The sequence below is a fragment of the Haemaphysalis longicornis genome, unplaced genomic scaffold (assembly GCF_048455015.1).
Source record: "Haemaphysalis longicornis isolate Haplotype H1 unplaced genomic scaffold, Haemaphysalis longicornis Haplotype H1 scaffold_3, whole genome shotgun sequence".
NCBI lineage: Eukaryota > Metazoa > Arthropoda > Arachnida > Ixodida > Ixodidae > Haemaphysalis > Haemaphysalis longicornis.
Window position 1 is genome coordinate 8,944,076 of NW_027526335.1, and position 23,481 is coordinate 8,967,556.

The following is a 23,481-nucleotide window of genomic DNA, read 5'->3' on the forward strand; positions in this document are numbered from 1 at the left end:
TGTTCAAACGGCTGTATATCATCGTGTTGCAGAAACCTGCAAGAATCGGGCTGGCCGCGCTGTGCCAGGCTATGTTTGAAATAAGAATGCTGCAGAGGAAGAAATTTGCATGCCTCCAGACGCTATATGCATACAGGTCGCGCGGCTCACGCCTGGCGCCTAGGTGTAGTGCATGGCCGGGGCCTTGAAACGGGCGGATCGCTGAGGAAACGAGCGGTGCACAAGCCCACAGGCAGCAGCCGCACAGGCAACGGTGCCGCACATGCCCCGCCATCAATCTCCGCAGACCCTGGGGCTGCGCCGTTCTTTTCTGTCATCGATTACGGGGCATTACATAAGAGCGTGCCCCTATAAGAACGGCGTCGCCAGGCCCGCCAGACGGCCTCCAAACGGCAAAGCCTGAATTACACCCTCACACAAAGGATCCTGTTGCCCGCTGAAGGTCCCGACGTTGCCGTCATAACGGGGTCCCTTCAGCAGCTCTAAGGACACTTACTCCCGACGGGGGGGGGGGGGGGGGTGGCGTATAAAAAAATAATAATAAAAGGCGGAAGTTCCTTACATCTCCATCTAGCGTGCATTGACCACGAGGGACTCTATGTCGATATCAACAGAGTTAAGTGACTTATATCACCACGGTTGCGTGATGCAAGGATTATCTACTTTCACAGCTCCGTCAGTGATTGCGAAAACAGATGTGTGGACATTTGAATTTCTCTTCCGGATTCGTACCAACTGTATGCTGGTAGGAACCAACTATCTCTCGGGCACGCATGCCTATTGAAAGTTGTCGTTTCTGCGCTTTACAATTGGCGGCTTATGGCCCTGGGGCGTTCGTTTATTTCCATGTACTATATTTAGCACAGAACCAATAGACGGGCAAGGCCGATCCTGTCGAGAGTCCTTGGAGGGCCGAAATAGGCTGTATCGGCCACACTTCTGTAGTAGAGAACCTTTACGGAACGGGAAAACCGCTGGTCAAGACTGAAGAAAGGAATGGGCAGGGAGGGAGAGGGAAAATAAACTTATGCTGGTAATTTTTAAAGCCGAGGCTCGTTGAGTGCTCTAAATTAAAAACGTTGTTCTTTAAGAGGTCACCAATGTGTGTCTGCGTCCGCGCGGTAGTCGCTGATTGTGTTTAGCTGTACGAGCTTTCCTTCCCGCCTTCTGAGAAACTGTACGCACAGCAATCATAAGACAGCAGCGTACAATTTCAATTTGAAAGCAAGATTCTCTTTCTGACGGGCCTGCTCCTAAATGTGGCGGTTTATTTTTAGCCACGGGGACTAAACGTTTTAAATAGCCTTCAACGTATTTTTTTTTTTTTTCAGTACGCGGGATCGCTTACGGATGAAGTTGAACGATGAGCGGCGAACACCGAATGTCTGCGCGCATACGGAGATGAACCGGGGACCACGACTGCGAGCGAGACGGGAGCGAGATGCCCAACGCTACACCACACGAAAGAGACAGACGACTTCACATTCTCAGATGTGATGGCGCTATTCTTCGTTAGACACGGAAACGCAACGCATGCGCGAAACCAATCAGAATACCGACATGCCCGTCTATGCCACGTCTTTACGCTAACAAGACGGGCGCACGGTTGTCACGTTTAAAAAGCTACACCAGCGTGTTCTTCTTCTTCTCCTTCGTGGCCCCTTCTTCACCACACCCAGGACAAGCCGTGAGACCAGTGCCAAGTTCAAGACTGCCCGGATGCAGGGGCGCTGTCCATGGCAGCTGTGACAACTAAACTAGTCACCGGTACCCAATGCGAGTCTCCTTTCGTCCTGCAGGCAGCAGTGCGCGGAGGAGGCTCGTCGGTCATTGCGCAAATGTCTAGGCACAGCGAACAGGCTCCCCCGGCTGCCTGGTCAGCCGAAGACGCCGGTGCAGAGCGTTGGCGACCTTGTCGCCGCCGCAGGGATGTCGCCTGGCCACTCGGCGATAGAGGCGGCGTGGGCGACCAGGCGACGGACGGCATGCCAGCAGCGACGAGACGAGAGGCTCGTCATTAGCAGCCGCTAAAGAGGCGGGTGGGCGCGCCAATTCGCCGCTCCCTTCCACCCCCTTCACATCACGTCCGCGGGAGCGGCTCCCGAGCGCGGATAAATAAACGCTGCTACCGTGGTGGGGCACGCGACAGCATTATTTTTGTCTCGGCTTGTTCCTTGTTTCTTTAGCTCCGCTATCGATCAAGGCGTGTCATGCGCTCTTTTATTGCTTTTTTTTTCCCCTGTCTGACATATCACCATTGCGCAACCCTGGTAACCATGAACACGATGAATGACGCTTGCATTTCCGGTTTCACCTGACGGGGCTATTATTACTTTGACGAGCCCACGCGCACTGATTGAGAAACGCCAAGGGGCGAAGCTGAGACCGTAGATTCAATACCCGACCGAAGCACTTCAGCTGCAAATATGAGTTTTATTCGTGTAGCTTGCCTCGTACAGGGAATTTATCGCAGCCAACTGCTCGAGCAGAGTTGAACGTGTCGATCAATTTCATGCAATAAAACTCAGTTGGCCGATGGGGGAGGGGGGTAGGAGGAAGGGGGGATAACAATGCGAACGAACCACTCAAGTCAACGGCCCTGTTCTTAGTGCGGAGGGCCTCATTTGCTCACAGGTTAATTTAACTTGTACTCTATTTAAGCTGCTCTGCATTTAAGCTGGGTGCATTGGCTACTTAAATCCGGCGCGGACGGGGACATTGAAGAATTAAAGCTTGTCTTCTTTTTTTCTTTGGCTTTAAAAGCTGTCCCAAAACTTTCGTGGCAGGGGCATCGATACATGTCAAAGCCGTCCCCTTAACCGCCTTTCAAACCAGTCCCATATCTGACGCGCCTGTCTCGACGGCGGTGTGACTGTCATAGGAACCTTGGTACACGCAGAGGCTTCCATGGCATTTCTCAGAATTTCGGACATAAAAGGAGCACTGTCCGCTTTCGTGTAGTCAGAAACAGCCTTCAAGCCGCTTCCGCAACGAGAGGAACCACTATGGGCGCACCGCCCGTTAGTCGGCCCCCTCTGGTGCAGGCCGCAGAAGCATTCAACGCGACCAGGAAGTAGACGAAAAGTGGAAAGAAAAGCGAGCGGGAGAATCGCATACCTGCCGCCGACAAGGGACGCATCTGAGCCTTGCATGCGACGTCTAAAGGAGAAGGAACAACAACACAGGGGACGGAGTTCCAGGTGAGATAAGCAAGCGACCAAGGAGCGGGAGCCGAAACACGGCAGCACTCACAAAGGAGGGGAACGCTTTGCCGTAGGCTTCCAAAGCAGCCCGTAGCGACAACAATGGAATGGGAAAGAAACTCCCACGCTCCTCGAGCTGCAACCCTCCGGGCGCAGGGCTTTTCAAGGTGCACTGGCGAGGGAAACAAGGCTGGCGCCAGATTGCCCGTCTTCGTTTTGTTGTCCCCACGCCACGTGTATGGGAACTCAGCGGGTAGAGCACGGTGAGAAGTAGGAAGATTCGGGGAGAGAGGCATTTAGCCACGTGGATGCTCTTAGTTTGTACACGCGGCACACAACGGAAGACACGGCTCTCTCATCAATCAATCCCCCCGCAAAAAAGAAAAAGAAAGAAAAAGAAAACAAGGAGAAAAGCTAAGGCAGTTGGATGTTGTCACCGTGGTTACACTCCCGGTCGGCTCGTTTGTTCGAATCTTTGTAACCGAGATGTCCATGCAATAGCCTCGATTTGCGTAATTCCCTAGGGCAACGAGGTATTTTTGTTCGCGCTCTGCCGCTCGCAAGACCTCCACCCCTGTCCTATTTTCGTTCATCTCGCAGGACCTTCATTTCGTGCTTACATACCTGACCACTGCATCTAAGACCAATTCCGAAACCACTAGATGTGCATTTTTTTAATCATTTTGCCACATGTAGCCTCGGAGAGTGAGGGTGCGCGGTTACAGCAACCGACTCTCTTACGATGCCCGTGACCGCGCGCACAGCTCCTAGTGGTAGCCGTCCTCGAAGCAGCCGGCGGCCAGCGGAAGAGTCACCCCGGGGCGGCGGGAGCCACGGTGGCCGCTCACACATTTGGCAGCGCGGCAGAGCGGGCCAAGGTTAAGCGCCGGACTGCCCGGAAACACGCCCTAGAAAAGAATGGCGCGGCTCCCGTAGAGAGAAGAAACTCCTACGACGCCCACTCGGAACACCTTCCAGGTGAACGCAAGTCCTTCGTAAGCGCACAGTGCGTCCTCGTCCCAGTTATGATCGCCAAATGATTGTCAAAACTGTCCAGTCTCAGCTGTGCTTTTTTTTTTTTAGCCCACCCGTCGCCCGGGGGGAGAAGTGTTTAATTTGAGGACTTCCGACGGATGCTTTCGTGTCTGCAGGGTGTTGCGCGACAGCCAAACGTTATGTGAGCGTCGTTTGTCCGATAGTATGGTATCACTGTCCGTCATCGACTGGGTCAGTACCGCCCCTGATCGCGATGCACAAGAAGGGGCGCTAAGAAAGCGCGTTTGTGGTGACATGACATGCGTGGCTTTGCTAATCGATACTGGCGCGTAACACGCGTGGGGAAATGGCCTCGCGACCGCCGTAATGCTTTGTAGCCTATATAGACAGCCCTGGTGTTAACGCACACACTCTAAGGGCATCCCGTGGTTCAGCTTCACCAAAAGGCACTCAAGTGGCGAACCTATGTCGCCAATAAAGCAAAATCGCTAACCACAGCATGTGCATACGATTTGCATCGTGGCACTACGCATGCATGCTGGACGGCATGCGTGCATGGCGTGATGCCACAACGCAGGCCCAACGTTTCAGTCAAATGATATGCCCGACATCGTCATTCGCCGATATGTTACTGTAGGCTGCATGGATTGGCTAATGGAGTGCGCTGGGTGAAGCTGAACCACGGGAATGTTTCTGATTACGGGATGCGAAAGGTGATGCCGCTGCGTAGCGAAAATTCAGCTAGTCCTGGAGGCTAGCACTGAAACACGTTCCGAACCCGACAACGCAGTGAAGTTTTTTTTTCGAACAAGCAAGTGCTACAGTGAAAATACTATCCCTTCAAGGAAAGGAGGTGGGGGGATTTTTTTGGATACAAAGTATCTTGTTAGATTTTCTTTGGAGTCACCTCGCAGTCTTGTTAACATGCAGAAAAGCAATGTTTTTTTTTTGCCATTGCTGACTTTATGCGCTTGTTAGAGCAACAGCTTGACCGGTCACACTCGACGCGGTTATTTTGTTTACGAAGCACATTTCGAAAGCACCAGCTTACACGTACCGTATAACTACGTGTCGGGGGCTGGGGGATTGAAAGATTCATGCCCCGCTATTTGTAGCATACATGGTAACCTTCACGACGGGCTGGCGCTATATACACACTCCGAAATACAACAAACCTACACACAAACTGGGCTTATTTCACGCGTACATCGCAGGCGAGTCATTACGCATGCGCGCAAGCGTACCCGCGCCGCGGCTGACTGAATGCGAATACCAGCCCCACCCGCGTTTCAGGGCCGATCACTGGTGTTCTCCCGGCGCTGCGTGTAAAATCCCGGGGTTGGGCATTCCTGGCAGGCAAGCGAAGCCGGCTGTAGCTCTAGCCAAAAAAAAAAAAAAAAACGCAATAATCACGCGCATAGAAAAGATGATACAACCGTGCGGGACTACGAACTACGCTATCCTGACACCTACTGGCGCAACGGCGGTGAATTACGCGAACAGGCTCTCGTTAGGGCGCGGAAACTCATCCGAAACCGAGACTCCGATGCGCACCTCTGCAGCGCGGTAAAGTCCCGTCGTCCGAGTGAGAGGACGCGGCAGAGGAGAGAGATGTGCGCCCTGAAGAAACAAGTAAATACGGGGCGCTCCGCTTGTTACGAATTCAATGCGGCGAACTCCCCATCCGACTGCCAAGCGGCTAATGCCTGGAATGGCGCGATGGGTACTAAGAGCAGGACATTGCGTCTCCTTCCACCGACGTCGCAGGACACGGCGCGCCGCTGAGGGCCCGTGGCCTTATGGACAGATTGGCATCGAAGAGGACGACTCAGAAATGAATGCAACAAGAGCAGACCTTGGGTAGAAGGAGAAGGAGAAAAGCGCGAAGAAACGTCGGCGCCGACGGCAGGGACGATATAGTGGCGTGTGTGTGTGTTCTGGTGGCCGAAGCGCATGAAGCTCCGGTATTGGAGCGAGGAAAAAATAACAGGACGGCCGGTCACCTTCATCTCATACCTGTCTTCTTTTTTTTTTTTTTCTGTTTTTTTTTCGTTTGTTCGAACCAGTGAAGGAGATTGAGCGAACTTCGGATCGCGCATAAAGTAACGCGAAACGCTTGCGTGGTAATTTGATTTATGGTTAAGGAGACAGCTCACCTTCACTATCGTATAGAAGTCGCCCTCTAAAAGTAAAACCTTTACCACTATGCGGAAACTGCAGCCTCGATCACTTTGTACGCGCGAAACAAGAAATGGCAGGCGACGCCCCCGAGACTTCAAACAACGCGAAAGCATAAACGATGATGCGGAGCTCATTAAAGAAATCGATCGTTCATGAGCGCATATTTACAACCCGAACAGCATTGGCATCTAAACTCGAAATGCTATAAGGAACGCTGCGTCGACTTTTACGTTGTTCTGCGTCAGTTGTGGATAAAGAAGGGTGAAGACTACACCTCGCGGCTTTAAGATCGGCGTATATGTGGTGTCTGGTGCAAGATCTCTGGGCGTGGACAGGAGATAATACAGACATTACTTTGCACACACGGAAGAAATCAATAGGTCCTCGTATTAGTAGGCAGCAAATGACAGCCGTTTTACAACAGTAAACGTTAGGCGTTAGAGCGACCCAAGTGACTACTCAGTTGGAGTATAAACGGGTTATGAAAGTTACGCGAAAAAAAAAAACTGCTTCCAATAATTCATCTCTTATAAATCCTATGATTTTATTATCAAAGTGTTTTGCTGATTGTGAAGAAATTCGAAACGTCCGTCAACTCTATGTCACCAGATAGCCCGTACATCCTTTAGTACATTCTCCACTGTGAGCAAATTGAACGCTAGTGACTAGCCGAGCAAACTAACTGAAATAAAACACTTTCAGTCCGTTTTGCAGTCTTAAAACTTACACGATAATTAAAGAAGAATGGCGCTAGAGAGACATCAAAACATACTATAATCCAGGAAGCCGAATACAACTCGGCCGACGAACGGTTACCCAAGCGTAAAGCGGGCTTTGTTGTTACTCTACCTTGCTTTGCGACGAAGCCTACCTCCGCAATCAAAAAGGTGCCAGTATTGACCGACACTAAGCATGCACTTTTTATGTTCTGCACTGAGAGAACCTTTTGAACTCATGCTGAACCCGAGACTGGTGAAAGAAAAGCAGTTGAAGGATTGACGCAGCCTTTATCGATTAATTCAAGTGTCCTGTTTTCGAGGTAAAAGGGCGAGTATTCAAATTATGGAACTGAATATTGTAACTTCTTCTTCCACCTTTTCTCCGGCTTCTTACGGGATATGAAGATAGTAAACAACACGATTCAGGATTCAATGCAGGCTAACAGCAACACGGAAAATTCCTTGGCATAAAAAATCACCGATGCGGCGGATGAGCACCCACCTCACGCAAACACAAGGCACTAGGGAAAAAAAGCAGTCAGCAGATCACACTTCAGGGAAAAAAGTACGAAACGTTGCTTTTCGTGAAACGAGGATCTTTCCAGGTGGCACACACACACACACGAGAAAAAAAGCGACCGGTGTAGGGGCTGTCCAGTATCCAATGCCAGCGTGCACGCACGACGAGCAAACCAGGAGACTGGTCTTCGAGTCCCATTGGGGCAGGAGCCGGCAAATGCTTCGAAGCTTACGACTCATCTAAAATTGTGGTGAGCTTTCACGCTCATTCCTTACCTGACTCGGATGATACAACACACGGCGAAACTACGGTCTGCATCGGTCGTGTTATTGAGAAACGCACCGCGAACGTTGTGCCTCGAATATCGGACCACCGCACCCGTTCAAGGTTTCTGGAATCATATTACGCGAGAGATCGCGGACGCCACTGACGTGGAGGGACTGAGTTAACGATCTTTGACGCTCACGGCACATTGAGTAGGCAGACAACATCACGCGTGTCGCAGGTGGATAAAGGAAACCACGCTGCCGGGGATGTGAGCTCCATAACAAGTCCAATAAACTCGAAGCGCGCGCGCGGGGGGGGGGGGGGGGGGGACAAAAGGAATTTAAAATGAACTCGCTGACCTCGGAAATTAAAATTCAGCGAGGAAAAAACATGGCACCCAACCTTAAATTTGATAACGAAAACCTGAAGCCTGTGTCGTCGTCTGCTGAGCCCAGGTTAGCATGTTGATCTATGAATCGAAAAATCTGAGATTATTATTTTCCTGCACCTGAAAGCGCTGTAGTTAAAAAACTGATTTTTCTACTAAGAAATAATCTGATGCAGCCGGGTCAACTATGGCCCATCTTCGTAGCGTGACCCTTTCATTCACAGAGAAAGAAGTATACACGCAGCATCAAATCTGCGTGATGGCTGTAATGCGAATTTAACAAATCAATAAATTACCTATCAGTTGTGGTCATTGGTTTGCATACCTAACCAGATCGTCAGCGGTGTGTGAAATGTAAGAAAATACGCAAACAATAAAACCAGCACTGAAGTAGAACCGAAAAGGCAACACAGCAAAAAATTTGGGGCAACGCAACAACAAAAGGGAACCAAATGAAAAGGAAAATAAACAGAAGGCGTACTTACACCTGAGGTACATCTTGGCAGGATGGTTTGGGTCACACAGAAGAAGAAGTCTCTGCCGCGGACGGCTACGTTCACAAGCGGCGCCGAATTCCGCACGCGCCGTCGACCGAATGCGGATCACCACCGACGCGGTCGAGGAAATGTAAGGATGCCGGAGTCAGGAGAGACGACGTGCTCCGCTCCCGGGCTCAGAGGCGGGGGCGCGTGTCAGGACTGATGTGGGAGCGCACGACTCTCACTACCGGTGGCCGCGCTGTGGCTGGTGTCTCCGGAAGGCATAGAAAGGCAACCCGTCCACGACTGCTGTTCGCGTTCGACTGGTGCCGGATCGCCGGTGCCCCTTGTTGTTGTAGCCGCGTGGCCGCTGCTGTGAAAGGGGTCTTTCCAGCCGGAAAGACTGGAGGGCCGGAAGGAAAAGGGCGAGGGTGCTGAAGCCGTTGACGCTGGTGGGGGGGAGAGGGAACGGCACAGCACAGGGAACGCCACCAGTGGAAGAGAATGCGAGGAGAGATAGAGAGAGGGAGTGACGCGCGCGTAAGCGATACAGTGGCGTACCTGACCACCACCGGCGACGACGTCGTCGTCGGGGCGAGGAGGCGACCGTACGTGCCCTGTCTCTCGTCGTCTCCTCGCCCCCTCCTTCTCTGCGGTGGGCCGTTATCCCGGCGCAGAGAGGAGAAAGCGACTGTTCAGGGTTAAGGTTAGCGCATGGCGGCGGCAAAAGGAGAGGCACGCAGAAGAAGGCTGCTCTGGCGCGAGCAGAACGGCAGCAGCAGGACGGAAAGGGTGCCGCGCACGCGGCGGCGGGAGACGATGCTTCGATAAAGGCGCGAGCGGCGCACCGGCACGGCTGCTTCGGCACCCGCCGCCGACCGGCGAAGCGAAGGCCGACACGACGACGCACCGGAACTCGGCTTCGTGTTGGGAAGCAAATTCGCTTGTAACTCGACCAATGAGTTCCTCCTAAGGGGCTGGGGCTCCCCACTGGGCACTACAGTGGCTTACTGGTGCGTACTTAGGGGCTGACGTCGCAGGAAGCATTTGTTGCGAGATGAATCCATGAATTATGACCTCGAAAACTATTTTAAAAAGTGGGTCAGGAGATGACGCTGAGACGGCGGGGGTTTATACGTACATAAATACCCAAAGCCAAAGCCCTGTCCCCTTCCCTTATGACACATCCCCAACCTCCTCCTTTGGTGGCGTATTTTACGTGTTTAAGACCAGCGCAAAACAGTACGGGGGTAAGTGTGGGCAACACGGGGCTCGACCTGGGCTGATTATTTTGTTCGTGGTAGGGAAGGGGGGGGGGGGGGGGATTACGGACAGATTCGGCTACCGACAGCCTAGAAATAGTTTTCTAAACCACCTGACCTCAACTGCCACCTCGCCCGGGAGGTTAACGCCTGCTCGGGTAGGTTCATCCGACCATCGCTTGAGCAGCATGGTTCTCACCTCATCTCCAGATCTAAAGGGCGAGTGAAGTCACAGGTTCTGATCTTAGGTTGAGGTCAAAACGTTTGACCTTGTAGCTCAGCAGATCGCAGCCACTGATATCACTTCGAACTCATTTCGTACTTTGAGGTCGACGTTCATTTCACGTTGAAGTCGGCCTCACGAGCTCGGAAGTAGGTGATCGGTTGCCGACCTCTGGTCATGACCGGCCATGATCTCTACTTGGGAGAGGAACACCGCCCACTAAATGTCTGTGCGAACCTCTGTAAGTGCAGATGGCTATTACGCTCACTTACGCTTGTTGCATATACACGTGCTTAAGCATACTGCCAAAGTGATTCATTTCTGACTGATTGTATCTAGCTCGTCGGCCTTTTCTGCCTGATAACATTGTGTGAGATTCAACGGGCTGCATTCGGTTCTACCCGTATAGTTAAATGTCCTTTCAGGTTATGGGTTAGCTAAAACGCCGTTTTGAAGCGAGATACAAAGCACCTGCAAAGCTGGGGTGTACAGGAACGCAAATATGTATACAAACCAGTTCGGAAATGTTTTCGCATCGCCGATTAACCTCCTGGCCATACATGTAACACTATCATATCCAACTTGTAAACTATTTTAACCGCCTCTACGCTACCGTCACATGGATGGCGTATTACTTCTCATTGTTGAAAAGTTCGGTAATTTCAATATTCGAGCACCGAGATTTGCTGGCGACTGCTTTGGTAAGTGCGAAGTAATTCTGTAACGACTTGTTAATCCAGTCTCGGGTGTGTTGGCTTAAAGCGGGGACGAACTCACCTCCAAATTTCTCCGCTTCCAATGATACCATTCGACCCTGAAGGCGCCGCTAGTGACAACGTCCGTATAAGTTCATGACCGCTGTGCGACATGCCTTTGCATCTGTGAGGCGTAATCGCTGTTCACCGAATAATGTACGCGTACCTGAGCCTGTTCAAACATGGCGAAGGATCGACTGGCTTGCGCCAGCCACCACGCATTCATGTAGTAAGTATGCGCGTTCGGTTCCGCGCACTTACACGCTTATTACTGCGGAGTGCGCGTACCAAATCGCGGTGTCTTTAACCCGATGCGCCAGATCGCGCTGGCTCAGTCAGTGAATGTGTGAAAGCGGGAGAAGCCGCAATTTTACGCACGCCATCTTACAGATTCAACTAATGGCTGTTTATCGAAGGAACGAAGGAGATTTGGGAAAGTACGAACTGAGCACAGGTTGGGAAATAAAAATCGGCAGAAACACATTTCTACAGCTTTGAGGTCACACTACAAGGTCAGTTCGGCCCTTGTCAAACATCACTGACCCATTCATGGTTAAGTAGGTCCCAAATTAAAGAGCTTTTCAAAAAGAGACAATGCCGAAGAGAGAATTCTATGATTTCCTCGAATAAGGAGGGGTAAGCTCGAATTGGGCTATGCCCCTGTTCATCAGATGGCATGGCGTGTATAGTGCTAAGAATTCGGATCTGCCTTGTGAAAATTGTCCAGATAAGATAGCGGGAATAATAGACGACTAATTCTTCTCAAAAATGCACATTAGAGTTTTACGGGTATGAGTTCTTTTATATGCAGAGTAAGCATACATTTTATTTGCCATAACTTCCTTTCTAGGAAGAACGACCCTTTTTATAAATATATAAGTAACGCAGGGCGCCAGATGTGTTATAACGAGCCTAATATGCCAAAGCTTTCGTGCAGGAGTTCGTGTATAGAATACATGTTAAAATGCTGCAGCAAGCGTCGAGGATTCGGAACGCTTGAAGTACCGTGAACTTTGCGTGCCAGGTATAGGGTGATGCGACACGGATCTGCGAGCCTTGTTTGCGCTGGATGTTGCGGCTGCCTGAATCACGGACATGTTGTGAATAGTTTAGCACCGATGAAAATTGATGAAAGCTTACGACGAGCGTTATAGCTTTCCTAAAGCTGTTATTTTTTTCGTGTAGTCCGGCGTTGCATGAGAAAAACTGTCTCTCCCTTTCTTATCGACTTGCGAGAGGTTGCTAAAATTAATTGAATTTGGCGGTTCCGTATTTGTGTTCTCTTCAAGCAGCAATTTATTGCTTGAAGCAGGATTCGAAGCGCGTTTCATTTGCATAGTGTTTGTTAAAACAGCTAAATTTATCGCAAGTTCAGGGTGGTTTTCATGCCGAATGTTCTTTTTTTATTTTTCGTTTCGCCGCAACTGGCGGATATTTTGCACACCTCACGAATTAATGTTGCCCTGAAAAACTTCGGCGCACGCTAACGCATTTATCTCACGTATACTAAGTACCCATCAGCGCAGGGTTTCGTCTTCGCATTAATGGGAGAAAATGACCGATCGGTCGAATGACAGCCTAGCTCGTCCTTGCCGTTAACATTCGCGCATTTCTCTCACGTACATCCGGCTCCTGTTAACATCAAGTATTTATTACGACTCCCGACAAACAAAGAAGAAAACATCAGTAGTTGTTTGGAAGCAAAAGACAGCTTGTCCTTTTTTACTTAAACTTTTTTAAAGCGGTTGAAAGACGGAAAGAGGTACGAACGGGACTAAACGTTCGGCAATGACAACTGCGGACACGTGGGCTCTTAATATTTTATTAGTGGGCCGGTACCAAGCACGGCAGGGCAGAACGGATCGCCTATACTGAATCGTCTATTGTGGTAGGCTCACACCACGCGGTTCAAAATAGATCAAGTGCGGTTCTACACGCCGAAGCTGCCCCTGGGCTATGAATACCGGCGGATGCAGCAGACCACCTTGGCCCGCCAGAGATCCGTCACGCGCGTCTAAATCCCGTACACGTGGGCTTTTTAGTGTCTCACTTCGATCGTAAAAACTATAACCACTGCGCGGAATGTAAAGGCTCAACGACTAGACCTACCTGGCGGAGGCGGGTGGTTCCATTTTCGACGAACTACTAAAATTAGGAGCGGGGTATATATGATTTCGCTGTTGATAGCACATGTTAGTTCTGGGAGACCGCTAAAACAATCGAATGAAATCGGCTAGAAACACCTCAGAAAATAAAGCCCCGAATGCCCAATTGAATGGCGGAAATACACCTAAAAAGGACAAGAAAAGGTAAGACAACCAACAGAGAAATACAGGGTAAACATTATAACTTCCGCGTGGCTTTTTAAGAGGCTAAACTCACGCTGACGCAGACGACTTGCAGCGAAACGCGCTCACATGACTACGCCTGTGGCGCAAACATAACAGGATCCTCCGTCTCGGCCAGTAGCATGTAAGTGTTACTGTTTTCTGCAATTCATATTTTGACAAAGTTATCGCTCCATCCGAGGAAGCGCCCCCAAGGTGAATAATTGGCAACGAATCACGCACATACGCACATTTAGAGCCGCTAAACTTGCAAAAGGGCCTTCCTCCTTATTTTTCTTTACTTTCGACACAAATGTTATATTAGCTGACGGCGCCTTTTTAGGGTTCGACCGGGTCCCATGCTTTTTCATCGGGAGATAAGTGGGCGCTACTTCGATACTACAGAGTTCTACACTGTCTACAGTACAAGAGGAAGAGCAGGAGGTGTTGGAGGAAGTGGTCTGTGTGCTGTGGAGAATTAACCGACAGGTGCAGTGTCGTGGAAAAAAGTTCTGCCAGTGTGGCGAAGGAAGGCGACCATGAGACCCCCTCCTCTTCGTTTCTGTCCCCCATACTCAAGCCGTGAATGGCCAACCGACCCTATCCCACGACATTCCGGTCCATTTTTTCGTCCGAATTTTTCCATCTCGTCCTTTGACCGAACTCTCGGCCTGATTAAACACTGGTAAGCCTAAATTTAACTCAGGACACAGACAATGACGAAAGACGAAGCACAAGCGCTGTGCTTCATCTTTCTCCTTTGTCTGTGTCCTGAGTTAAATTTAGGCTGACCAGTATAAAAACAATTATGATCCAAATACTAGTTCAGTTTCTGCCAATTCTAATCTCTGCCTGACCCTATACTTCTCGTCTCTTCCATTCCGGTACGCGGGCAGCTAGGACGCTCTTCCATGTCCCTAATATTTTGTAAGATTGCTCTTCCTCCAATACATCTTGTAACAACGACTCCGCCACTATAGTGAGCGGGCGAGTCTGTTCCTCGGAGCACCCAGAAACCTCTACGGCTGCGCTAACTAAACCGGGATGTGTTAGTCCGTACAAGTTACGGACGACGGGCGACAGACGTACAAGCGACAAATGGACCCGAAATAGGAAAGGTGCTGAGGTTGTGACTCTATAACGGCTGCCGCATGCTTCATTCTTCTCCCTAACCACAGATATACAGCAGACCACCCCCTTTATTATCACGTCTTTTAATATCAATTATGACGAATAAGCTTTATTGGTCATATAAAAACATAATTGTTGCCTCTTTTTCGAGTGGCAATGACCTGAGGTCGTAGACTGTCCACGGCGAAGGCGGCATTCAATAAACCCCGACCGTTTATTGCCCACGCCGGTCGTCATGGCTGTCAGCTGCTGTGTGTCCGTGTTTCGCACGCTGTCGCACAGTGTTTGCTTTCTACGCCTGCTGCGACGGCAGCCGCACCGCTGCCTGTCCAGTATACACGGACGCTAGCGCCCTGTCACGCCGGGCTGCCCAAAGACTAGTCCCCGACAGCTGCCACCTTCCTCGTTGTTTTCGTTCATCTCGTTGTTTTTGTGAGACTGCGTCGGCACTCTCTTTCTAGTATACCCAGACAATTTCGCGTCGTGCGTTGAAAGAGGCTGACACCGGCGACACACGCGACCGGGTGCGTAGATTAGCAAAAAAAAAGCAGAAAAGCGAAACAATAAATTTATTTTCTGTCTACCACCCTGTCAACGTTTATACATTCCCGCCCGTTTGTACGTGCCTGTCTGTTGGCGCGAAATAATCAAACGATTAGCGCGACCGTGGCCACCACGCTAAGCGACAGCGAGTGATACGAGAAGCGGTGACGGATCACACTAGGCGACCTCGACGCGCCGCATTTAGCGCTCAGCGCGAAAGGCGTCTGCGTGATTGACGAGCTTCGAGTCTCGTTCTTTTTATTTGTCCTTTCATGTGTGCATGAGAGTAATTAGAGCGCATATATCGAACCGTGCATCTGTCCGTTTCCAGTGCAACTGCAAGCTCGACCTTGGCGAGAGGAAGTTCACGACCACGGCCATTTTCCCATGGTACGTGAGCTTAAGGGATAAGAGGAGGTGTCGTCTCTTCGGTATAATCTGGACTGATATGCAATATTGTGAGTGGCTCGCGACATGACGCGCATTTTATTTATAAAGATATCCCCGACGTCAATAATAAAATACAAGGAAAATAGAGACGGAATGTGACATCTCTTGTACAGATCACGGAACGGGGTGCAGCGTCTTCTGGAAACGGTTTCTCCTCCCTTTTACGACGCCTGTAAGTGCGGACATTCCTTTAGGCCAATCATCTCTGAAGATTTTAACGTAACACTAGAACAAATGTATCTCAAGGATGCGTAAAGCGTCCAAACAATACAGTTAACAATGTATCATACCTCTTGTTGATCAGAAAGCCGGCTTTTGGTGAGAGCCCCTTGTGCAAGGAGAGAAGAACTAAAGTAAGCAGCTCCATTTTAGCATCTCGAAGAGGATTCACTCGTAAGAAAAGTTTGCGTCGCTGGGAACTGCATGAACGCTACAGAACAAGGTCACCCCCAGACACGGGAGCCGCAGATGGACGGGCTTAGTAGGTGGCTAATCCACGGGCTGGTAGCTAATCCACGGGCTGGTGGCTAATACGAGTGTTGTGGGGCGGGCGACCGAGCAGTTTCACATTTATGTCTACGACATGTTCTGGATAGCTCTTCACGCTTCGCTATGTTTCACCAAGTTTCACTAAGTTTCAGTTCTGTATTGTCATTTGCTTTGATAATAAGCAGGGAAGCTTTCAGGGTCTCACTTATGATGTCCGTAAGCGAAAACGCACTGCAGAAAAGACTACCTTGTCTGAAGAAGAAGAAGATGATGATGATGATGGTCGGGGAGAGGTGTAGAAAAATAAAACGCTTTTCTTGGAAGTTAGGCGGCCGCTCCATTCGGCCCCCTCCGCTAAAAAGGCGCGCGACGGCGTAAGCCGCATACGTCATGCTCATAGGTGAATGTCGATAGTCGCAACGTACGATGAGAATGACGTGGCTTCTCCATGCCATGAGGATGTTAGCAGCAGGACGTTTGGCCTAAGGTCACATTTTGAGGTTTGGAACCTTGAACCGGCACCCACTCGAAAAAGTACTCCCTCTGCGCCAAGCAGCAGGCACCGATTGATGTCGTAGGCCCCAAACCCAAGGAGGCAACCTCCTTGCCCCAACCCAAACGTTAGGCCTACGGAGTGCATACCCGAGTGTTCCTGCGATTATTCTAGAAAAGTGGTGCATACCTCCAGCGAAGCATACTCGCAGTGTGGGATTGGCCAACCAAGGAATCCCTCATGAGAAAGGAGGAGGAGGAGGAGGAGGATTTCTTAATGATAAGAAGAAAGCTTCGCCTTCAACCATCGTTGTCGTTCGAGAGGCGCATGTCTTTTTTTTTTTTTTTTTTTTGCAGCAGGCCGCATTGAGTCTACTATACCTTTTTTCTTAATTATGGAATAGATGAGTCGAGCACTTCTCGAGTATATCTCCCCATTTCGTAAGTTTTCCATATCCCAGTAACAGATGCAAATAACTGTGAAGCAGCTGTGGGAAACTATATAGTGTACAATAACTGTTCTACAATTAAGGATCAAATTTCCTTCTTCTACCGCTAAGAGCAAACCGCAAGGACGCGGTGGGAAACTACAACTACTCCAGAAGTTCGTCTGAGGTGTTCGACTTTGGCATGCTTAAGGTATACACAAGGTTGATGTCACACTCGTTCATTTCTCAAAAGGAGACAGAAAATTTGCACAATGCAATTACCCAAGGCTTCCTGAATGAACAGCTACGACAACATATATGCTTTGTGGTGGAACCGGATTAATAAAACACGAATTTTAACACAAGCCGCGCAGTTATACTGAAGCGTCGTTGGCTGGAAAACGGATCGCCGCAGACCACATCATTAGCGCCAACCTTAACTGCATCAAGAAGACAATTGTTAACTTCCTTCATGGACCTCCGTGATCGCTGTTTATTTAGCGTTGAATGCTCATGGTGCATGCTGTTAAACATAATCTACGCACAAAGGAGCGGTGCCCGTTGCTCATTTTCGCTGTTGAAAGCGCCTTTATTTACGAAAAAAGAAAAGACCTGCATAAAAACAATCGGCAAACTACGAAGACCTACTTTTGAAGCACACTTCTTTGTTTAAACCAATGGTTACTTCGAACTAATGAATGAATGAAACTTTACTAACATAGAGATGGCGACTCGGCCTATGCGGGGGCTAATAAATGCATGAACCGGGCAACCCGTGGCGTCTGCGTTCAAAGAATAGACCCAAAGCATAGCGGAGCACAGGGCTAGCGATCGCGTCGCTGGAAGTAGTCGTATCTCTCCCGGCCACTATTTTTCTCGCCTGCTTTCTCCCAGAGTTTACTTTCCACCGAGACGTGCGGATCAGAGAGCGAAGCTCAGTAAAACATTCACGTTGAAGCAGACAGAGAATCCGGAGTCTGGAAGCTAATATGCTGCAAAGGTTGCCTATCGGAGGTACGCGAGCTTTTTGTTTTGAGGCGCGCAGTTCAAAACGCTTGGCAAACGTGGGGCTGGCGCAAAGCGGACACGGGAAAGTTTTTCCGTAACTTGAAACAAAAACGTCACCTCTGAAGGAAAATCCGACGGTCGTAAAACGGCGTGACTTTGTTCCGGCTAGCACGCTATTCTCGACAAGGAAAGTTGGACGAGTTGCTACAATAATGGATTGGCCTATTTGGTATTCCCCGCTTAGTAGAGTTGAGCATAAAAGGGGACAGGGAGGACGGAAAGATGGCAGCGCCCCCATGTTTCGTTATTTTGCCGTCCCTGTCTATTCTCGCGCTCCACTCTACCGAGCTGGTAAATGCGCGTGATTGCGCCGTCTTGCCTTATTCGTTTCTCGCTGTTCTACTTTCCTTCACTTCGTTTCATCGTTCTATTTTCATTTTGTATCTAATGTTGTTGGCGTTCACAACTCCGAGGCGGCGCCTGGTTCTCTTGTTGCTCGTTTTTCTATACTGGATCTTCACACGCGATTCCAGCGCTACAGTGTGGCCTTAGAGAAAATTTTCCACTGACTCGTCTTTTTCGCGTCGAAGCTGACTGCATAATTCTTTTCGCGCGATCTGCATCTTGGTTCCTTCACGGAGTTCGCTTGAATTCTAATTAAGTGGCATTTGCGCTTATCTGTTACGCATTTCATTGGTTCCAGAGTACGCAAGTGTCCCTGTACACAACCAAGGATTTCTCATTACGTTCCGATTCCAATGCTCGACCTGCAAAAAGCAGATTACAAATTTGCTGGATTGTTCATTTGTGGCTTCTTATGATGCTTCTATGTGCCTCCTCGCTAATAAAGCAGCCAAATTACGTTTGAAGTCAAAGCACGCCGCCTGTCTTTACTGATGTACCTGTTTGTTTCTTTTTCTCGTTTAGCTTGTAGCTTTTACACCCTGCTTAATTTCTGCTTTCCCTTACCTACCTTCATTAGCATTCCGAGAGCGGGCCTCGCCGAAACTCAAGTCGGGTGTAGTATTACAGCGTGCTCAGAGCATTCAAAATTATTTTCTATGAATCCTCTGCGGTACTTCGAGTGCTATTGCTCCCGCTATTACGTCAGCTTCAAAAAGCAAGTAGCTTGTCAGACAGGTAAAAAAGTGACCGAATGACATGTTGTTAATCGCCAAAAAAACTACCTGTCCTTTTTCTGTGCTTCGTGCATTGCGCGAATAAACACTACTCGCCACATTTAGAAAGCACAGTTCCATGTACGCCGGCTGCAGGCTTTCGCTAAAGACGACCAGGCGTACAGGTATATTCACTCAGTGGCGGTCCCAAGGGGGAGGGGGGGGGGGGCGAAGGGGGCGGTCGCCCTCCCCAAAGAGGTCCTCAGTTTCTTATTTTTAGTTTTTTTAAGCATTCCACTTGCGCGAAGTTAAATCCCAGCGGGGTGCACCGCATACGCGCACACGCCTCCATGGTTATCACCACTTTAGCAGAATTGGCGCAAGGAGGGGAGCGATTCTTTATTCGCCTTGCCCCCCCTCCAAAAAAAATCGCCCCCCCCCCCCCCCAAACCGATCTCTGGGACCGCTACTGTATTCACTGCCCTGCAGATGGCGAGTAGAGTTTGTCGCGCAAATTAAACGTGGCTTGAAAAGTTCTGTAGGGATGTTTGGTGCAAGCCAAGTGGCTACCTAATACTAAATTTCTGAACTGTTTATTCCGAAGGTTCAGACAATAAATTAGAAAACCGCAGAACGTTTGTCACAGTACACAATTGATGAACCACACTCAACATCTTGAATGAAAAGAAAAACATTAAATGACCATCAATTCGGTCATAATTCTGTTTGTCAAGTGAAAACGGCACTTGACAAAAAAAAATGAAAGACTATTTGATCCAAACGTGAGTGTAAAATATTATTGTCATGCCCCAGCAATGCAAGCCCCGCTGCGTTTCATTTAATGTAAGCATAATTGTGGGCGAGTCGGCTGCAACATGTATGGCGCGAGAGCTGCACCCATTCCTAAGCTTTTCTCTCCTGTCTCGATTAATTTCTAGGCGTCCACTCAACCGGCCCACTAATCACCCTTCACGAACAACTGTATCGAAGTACTGAGGGTAGAGCTGCACTGCTCGTGATTTGATGGGGATGCAAGAAAACTTATTACTTTGGTATGATATTGGTCCTCATGAAGACGACAACCTATAAGTGTTGAAGCTACGTACTTTTTTTCTTATTGGTAACCTCTTACAACAATTCAACGTAGACTCAAGTCCAGTGAGCCAAAACGAAACCACCAAACGCATCGGGATCCCGCATCTTGCCGCGCCTGACGGGGCCCCGAAACAAAGCCACCGAGACGCAAGCGGCGACGGTTCGCAAAACAGAAGTAGCCGGGGCGGCTACGTTGGCCGTGGCTCATCAGTTCGCTGAACCTGGAGGAGAAAGTGGCGCTAGGCCGGGTCATCGACTTCCGAAAGGGAAAGCAAGGCCACCAGATGATCTCGCTCTCCGTCTCGCCCTTCACCTTCTGTGGCCCGCGATTGCATTTGTGCGGTCGGAACGCTAAATGGGCGCAGCAACTACGTTCCTCCTTGGTGCGCCGTCGAAACCGAGTGACGCTTGGCTGCGCATGTATTGGCGGCACCTAGCGGGAGTGGACGCCGCTGCGTCTGTGGTGTGGCCAGCGGCCGTGTCATCGCCCTCTAAGGTGGCCGGCCGGGGAGGCGAGTTCAGCCGCTTAGTATGGAGCCGGAAGCGATCGAACGGACCCGCTCCTGTGTCAACTGCGGGGCCCCAGAAGTGGATGAGACGGAGGGGGAGAGAATCTGAGAGAGGAGGGTTACACGGGGGTGGTGTAATCGAGGTATTACGCTGGTTTCGCTCCGCGCCCTGTAATTGTACGTGAACAATGTAGTTCGTGAAACAATGCTGTCGCAAAGCCAGATGTTTATCGCAGAGCAAGGCAGGCGTAAAGTCATCCTGGCATAACAACATAACAAAGTGCGCGCAATGCGACGGGATTTCCGCCCTTCGCCTTATACTTTAACTCAGTAGTTACAAAGGCGTTCATGTAAATAGTAAATGGAGGGGGGCGAGTTGTTTAAGACGGAGGTAATAAACAACTTGTTGAATACCTTGACAACCCAGACACATGTTTAAAAGGCGCTATATAGCTTTCTGCCTGCTGTCGCTTTGGCCATCACATGCTTAAGCTGAATGGTTGAGAACTAGTTTGACCAATATAAATCTAGCAAAACCACCATGTTTGTTTGCGCAAGATCTGATTCAACGCCAATTTTATCAAATACGTGTAAGTATTGGATGAGTGGTCTGATTAAAACTGACTGCAACAGCACCACTCAGTTGCAGCTGTGAATCCCAAGTTGCCGCCTCAAATACTCTCTCAAGCAGTTTCAGCTCCAAGGACCTTGTCTGCGCTGTAGTACAGCTTTGTGCGTATTTTAAAGACGATAGTCTTTCTTTGGCTACTTAAACCCAGAAATTTAGGTCTGTCTGTATGTCTGTCTGTCTGTCTGTCTGTGACTCGATTCAGCCACCCGGCCAAAGCAAAACAATGTCTGCGCAATAGTCTTATATAGTCACAGCTAAATCTACCCGTCTATGTCCGGTGTAATGTTCATACTTGTCAACATCGTTGAAGAAGAACAAGATATTACGCAAATATGAGACAACAAATCAATACAGAAGTGATATTTGCAGTGTTCCTTTATAAAAAATAAAACATGCTTGACTTTTGCGAAATTAAATACTTCATCAACTGCAGAAAAAGAATTCACTCCGCCGTCGCCTGATGTCGCCCGCGCCACTATAGCTTCTGGCGCCATTTTAAGAAATCAACCGGCAACAGTTACTCAAGGTTCCACTAGATAGGTTTCACGTTCTGCTTGCAACGCACGTGGAGTAGGGAAACGCGGTTCTATAAACGTTGAAGTAGGGCGCCTCGATTAACGCTCGTCTTCGCCGTACGGCAGCGTTCGCATCGAGACACCCGGTTTGGAGCAGTGAAACGCGGGAAATTTAAAATGATTTAAGCAAACAGTTGGCGTCTTTACCTTGGGAGGAGCGCGACGCAAGAGGAACAACATGAGAGGTGAGCGGGAAAGCGAAAGGAGGCATTTACTTCGCAAAATCCGATTAAGACTATCGTCTTTTGACGGCATTTGCAACGAAAGGAGCAGATACGCGGCCAATTTTTTATTACGAACTCTCCACGAGGGTTAGCATTAGTGGGGGCGCAACGTTGTTAGTTTTTCGCAGGCGAGCTTATTAATTAGGAGGTGCACACCCCGCAATGCTCACCAAGACAGCCCTCAATTGAGCGTAACCACAGTTGTAGGGCGTACCTATACAAAGTTACGTACAACCCAGCAATTTATCAGAGAAGCGCATGCAGGGCCCAGACGTTCAAAGCAGTCACGCTGTTGCCAAATAAGCGAAACCGTGCGGTGGCATTTTTCTGCCGGCGATTCTGCCCGCCCGCAGAAGCGCCTCAGTCCAGACTGCAGTATTTCGACACTAAAGCGCCCTTTTGCGATGATATCCTACGCATCTAATTGCTGATCGGCGTCGGAGAGGGGGCGTGATAATGACGAACGCCAGCCGGCAGCGGTGAGCCTCTCCGTCGGCGTGGACAGAGATCATTAGTTGTCCAGTGGTAAGTACGCCCCCCGCATTTGACGACGCGGAATCTAATGGCGCCGTCCCCTCCTCTTCCATTTCTCCTCCCTCTTGGCCGGTGGTCGTCGCTCACATGAATACAAACTAGATCTGGAAAGGCCTCCTTTACGCAGCCTGCCTTCCTTCTTTTGTCTCCCTCCTCCTCAGTCACGCATCCGTGCTTACGGGTAATCCATAAAGTACACAATCAGGAAGTGCTCGGCCAGAATCAACACGTGAACGCTCGCAGAAGCGGAGTCCCGGATACCATATAACACAGCTGGGGTTGATTTGCGAGGCAAATGCATACAGCCCAGAGATTTCTGATCCGGCACGCACAATTTCTCTAGAATAGCCGCTGGTCCCGCAAAAAAAAAAAAAAGGACACAGCGAATGCAGAATTCTCCCAAGATAAAAAAAATGAATTCCGCATCCGTAAGAAATATAGTTTCCCGGTATAGAGAACAACGCCGTTTTCGTTTCTTCGTGTCGTTCGCCGCTATACTGCTATACCACCTGCATGGAAACAGGACGGCCGTAATGACGGCTAATTGACGTTAATTAGAATCTTCATTTCTTGGAACACCGGGTTTTAGCAACAGTCACAGCTACCAGTGAATTTCTGAGCTCTTCAGCTACTGCACTTAAGGTCATTTTCTGGGCGAAAGCGCTTGTGTGCCCTACAAGAACTGTTATGGCAGTGAGTGAACAACGCCGTCACATGGTAGCCGTAATGTCGAGCCCTAATCACCTATTGTATCTCCGCCCCGCCATAACGACAAAGTAGGCCTGATCGTGTCTGTTGTTCATTGATTAAGCAAACCACCTTTGCACACAGGTTTCCATAAATAGCGCTGACAATTCCCCATCTCACTCCCCACGTGTCGCGATCGTCCTTTGCCGCATTTAACCGGCGACAATGTCTCAAGACAGAGACCGGA

At 49.6% G+C, this 23,481-nt stretch overlaps 1 protein-coding gene across 5 annotated transcripts in view; it reads right to left on the reverse strand.

The window, feature by feature from the left end:
• The window catches only part of Tsp74f (Tetraspanin 74F), a 362,176-nt gene that overhangs the window by 38,336 nt on the left and 300,359 nt on the right, over positions 1–23,481 (reverse strand). For 3 of the 5 annotated variants that reach the window (XM_077702258.1, XM_077702260.1, XM_077702259.1), the window contains one exon: positions 8,760–9,156. The exons of the other annotated variants lie outside the window; for them this stretch is intronic. In XM_077702258.1, coding sequence (XP_077558384.1) covers positions 8,760–8,772 — 13 coding nt within the window. In that variant the 5' untranslated portion in view covers positions 8,773–9,156. The remainder of the gene's footprint in view (positions 1–8,759; positions 9,157–23,481) is intronic. 5 annotated transcript variants of the gene reach the window in all.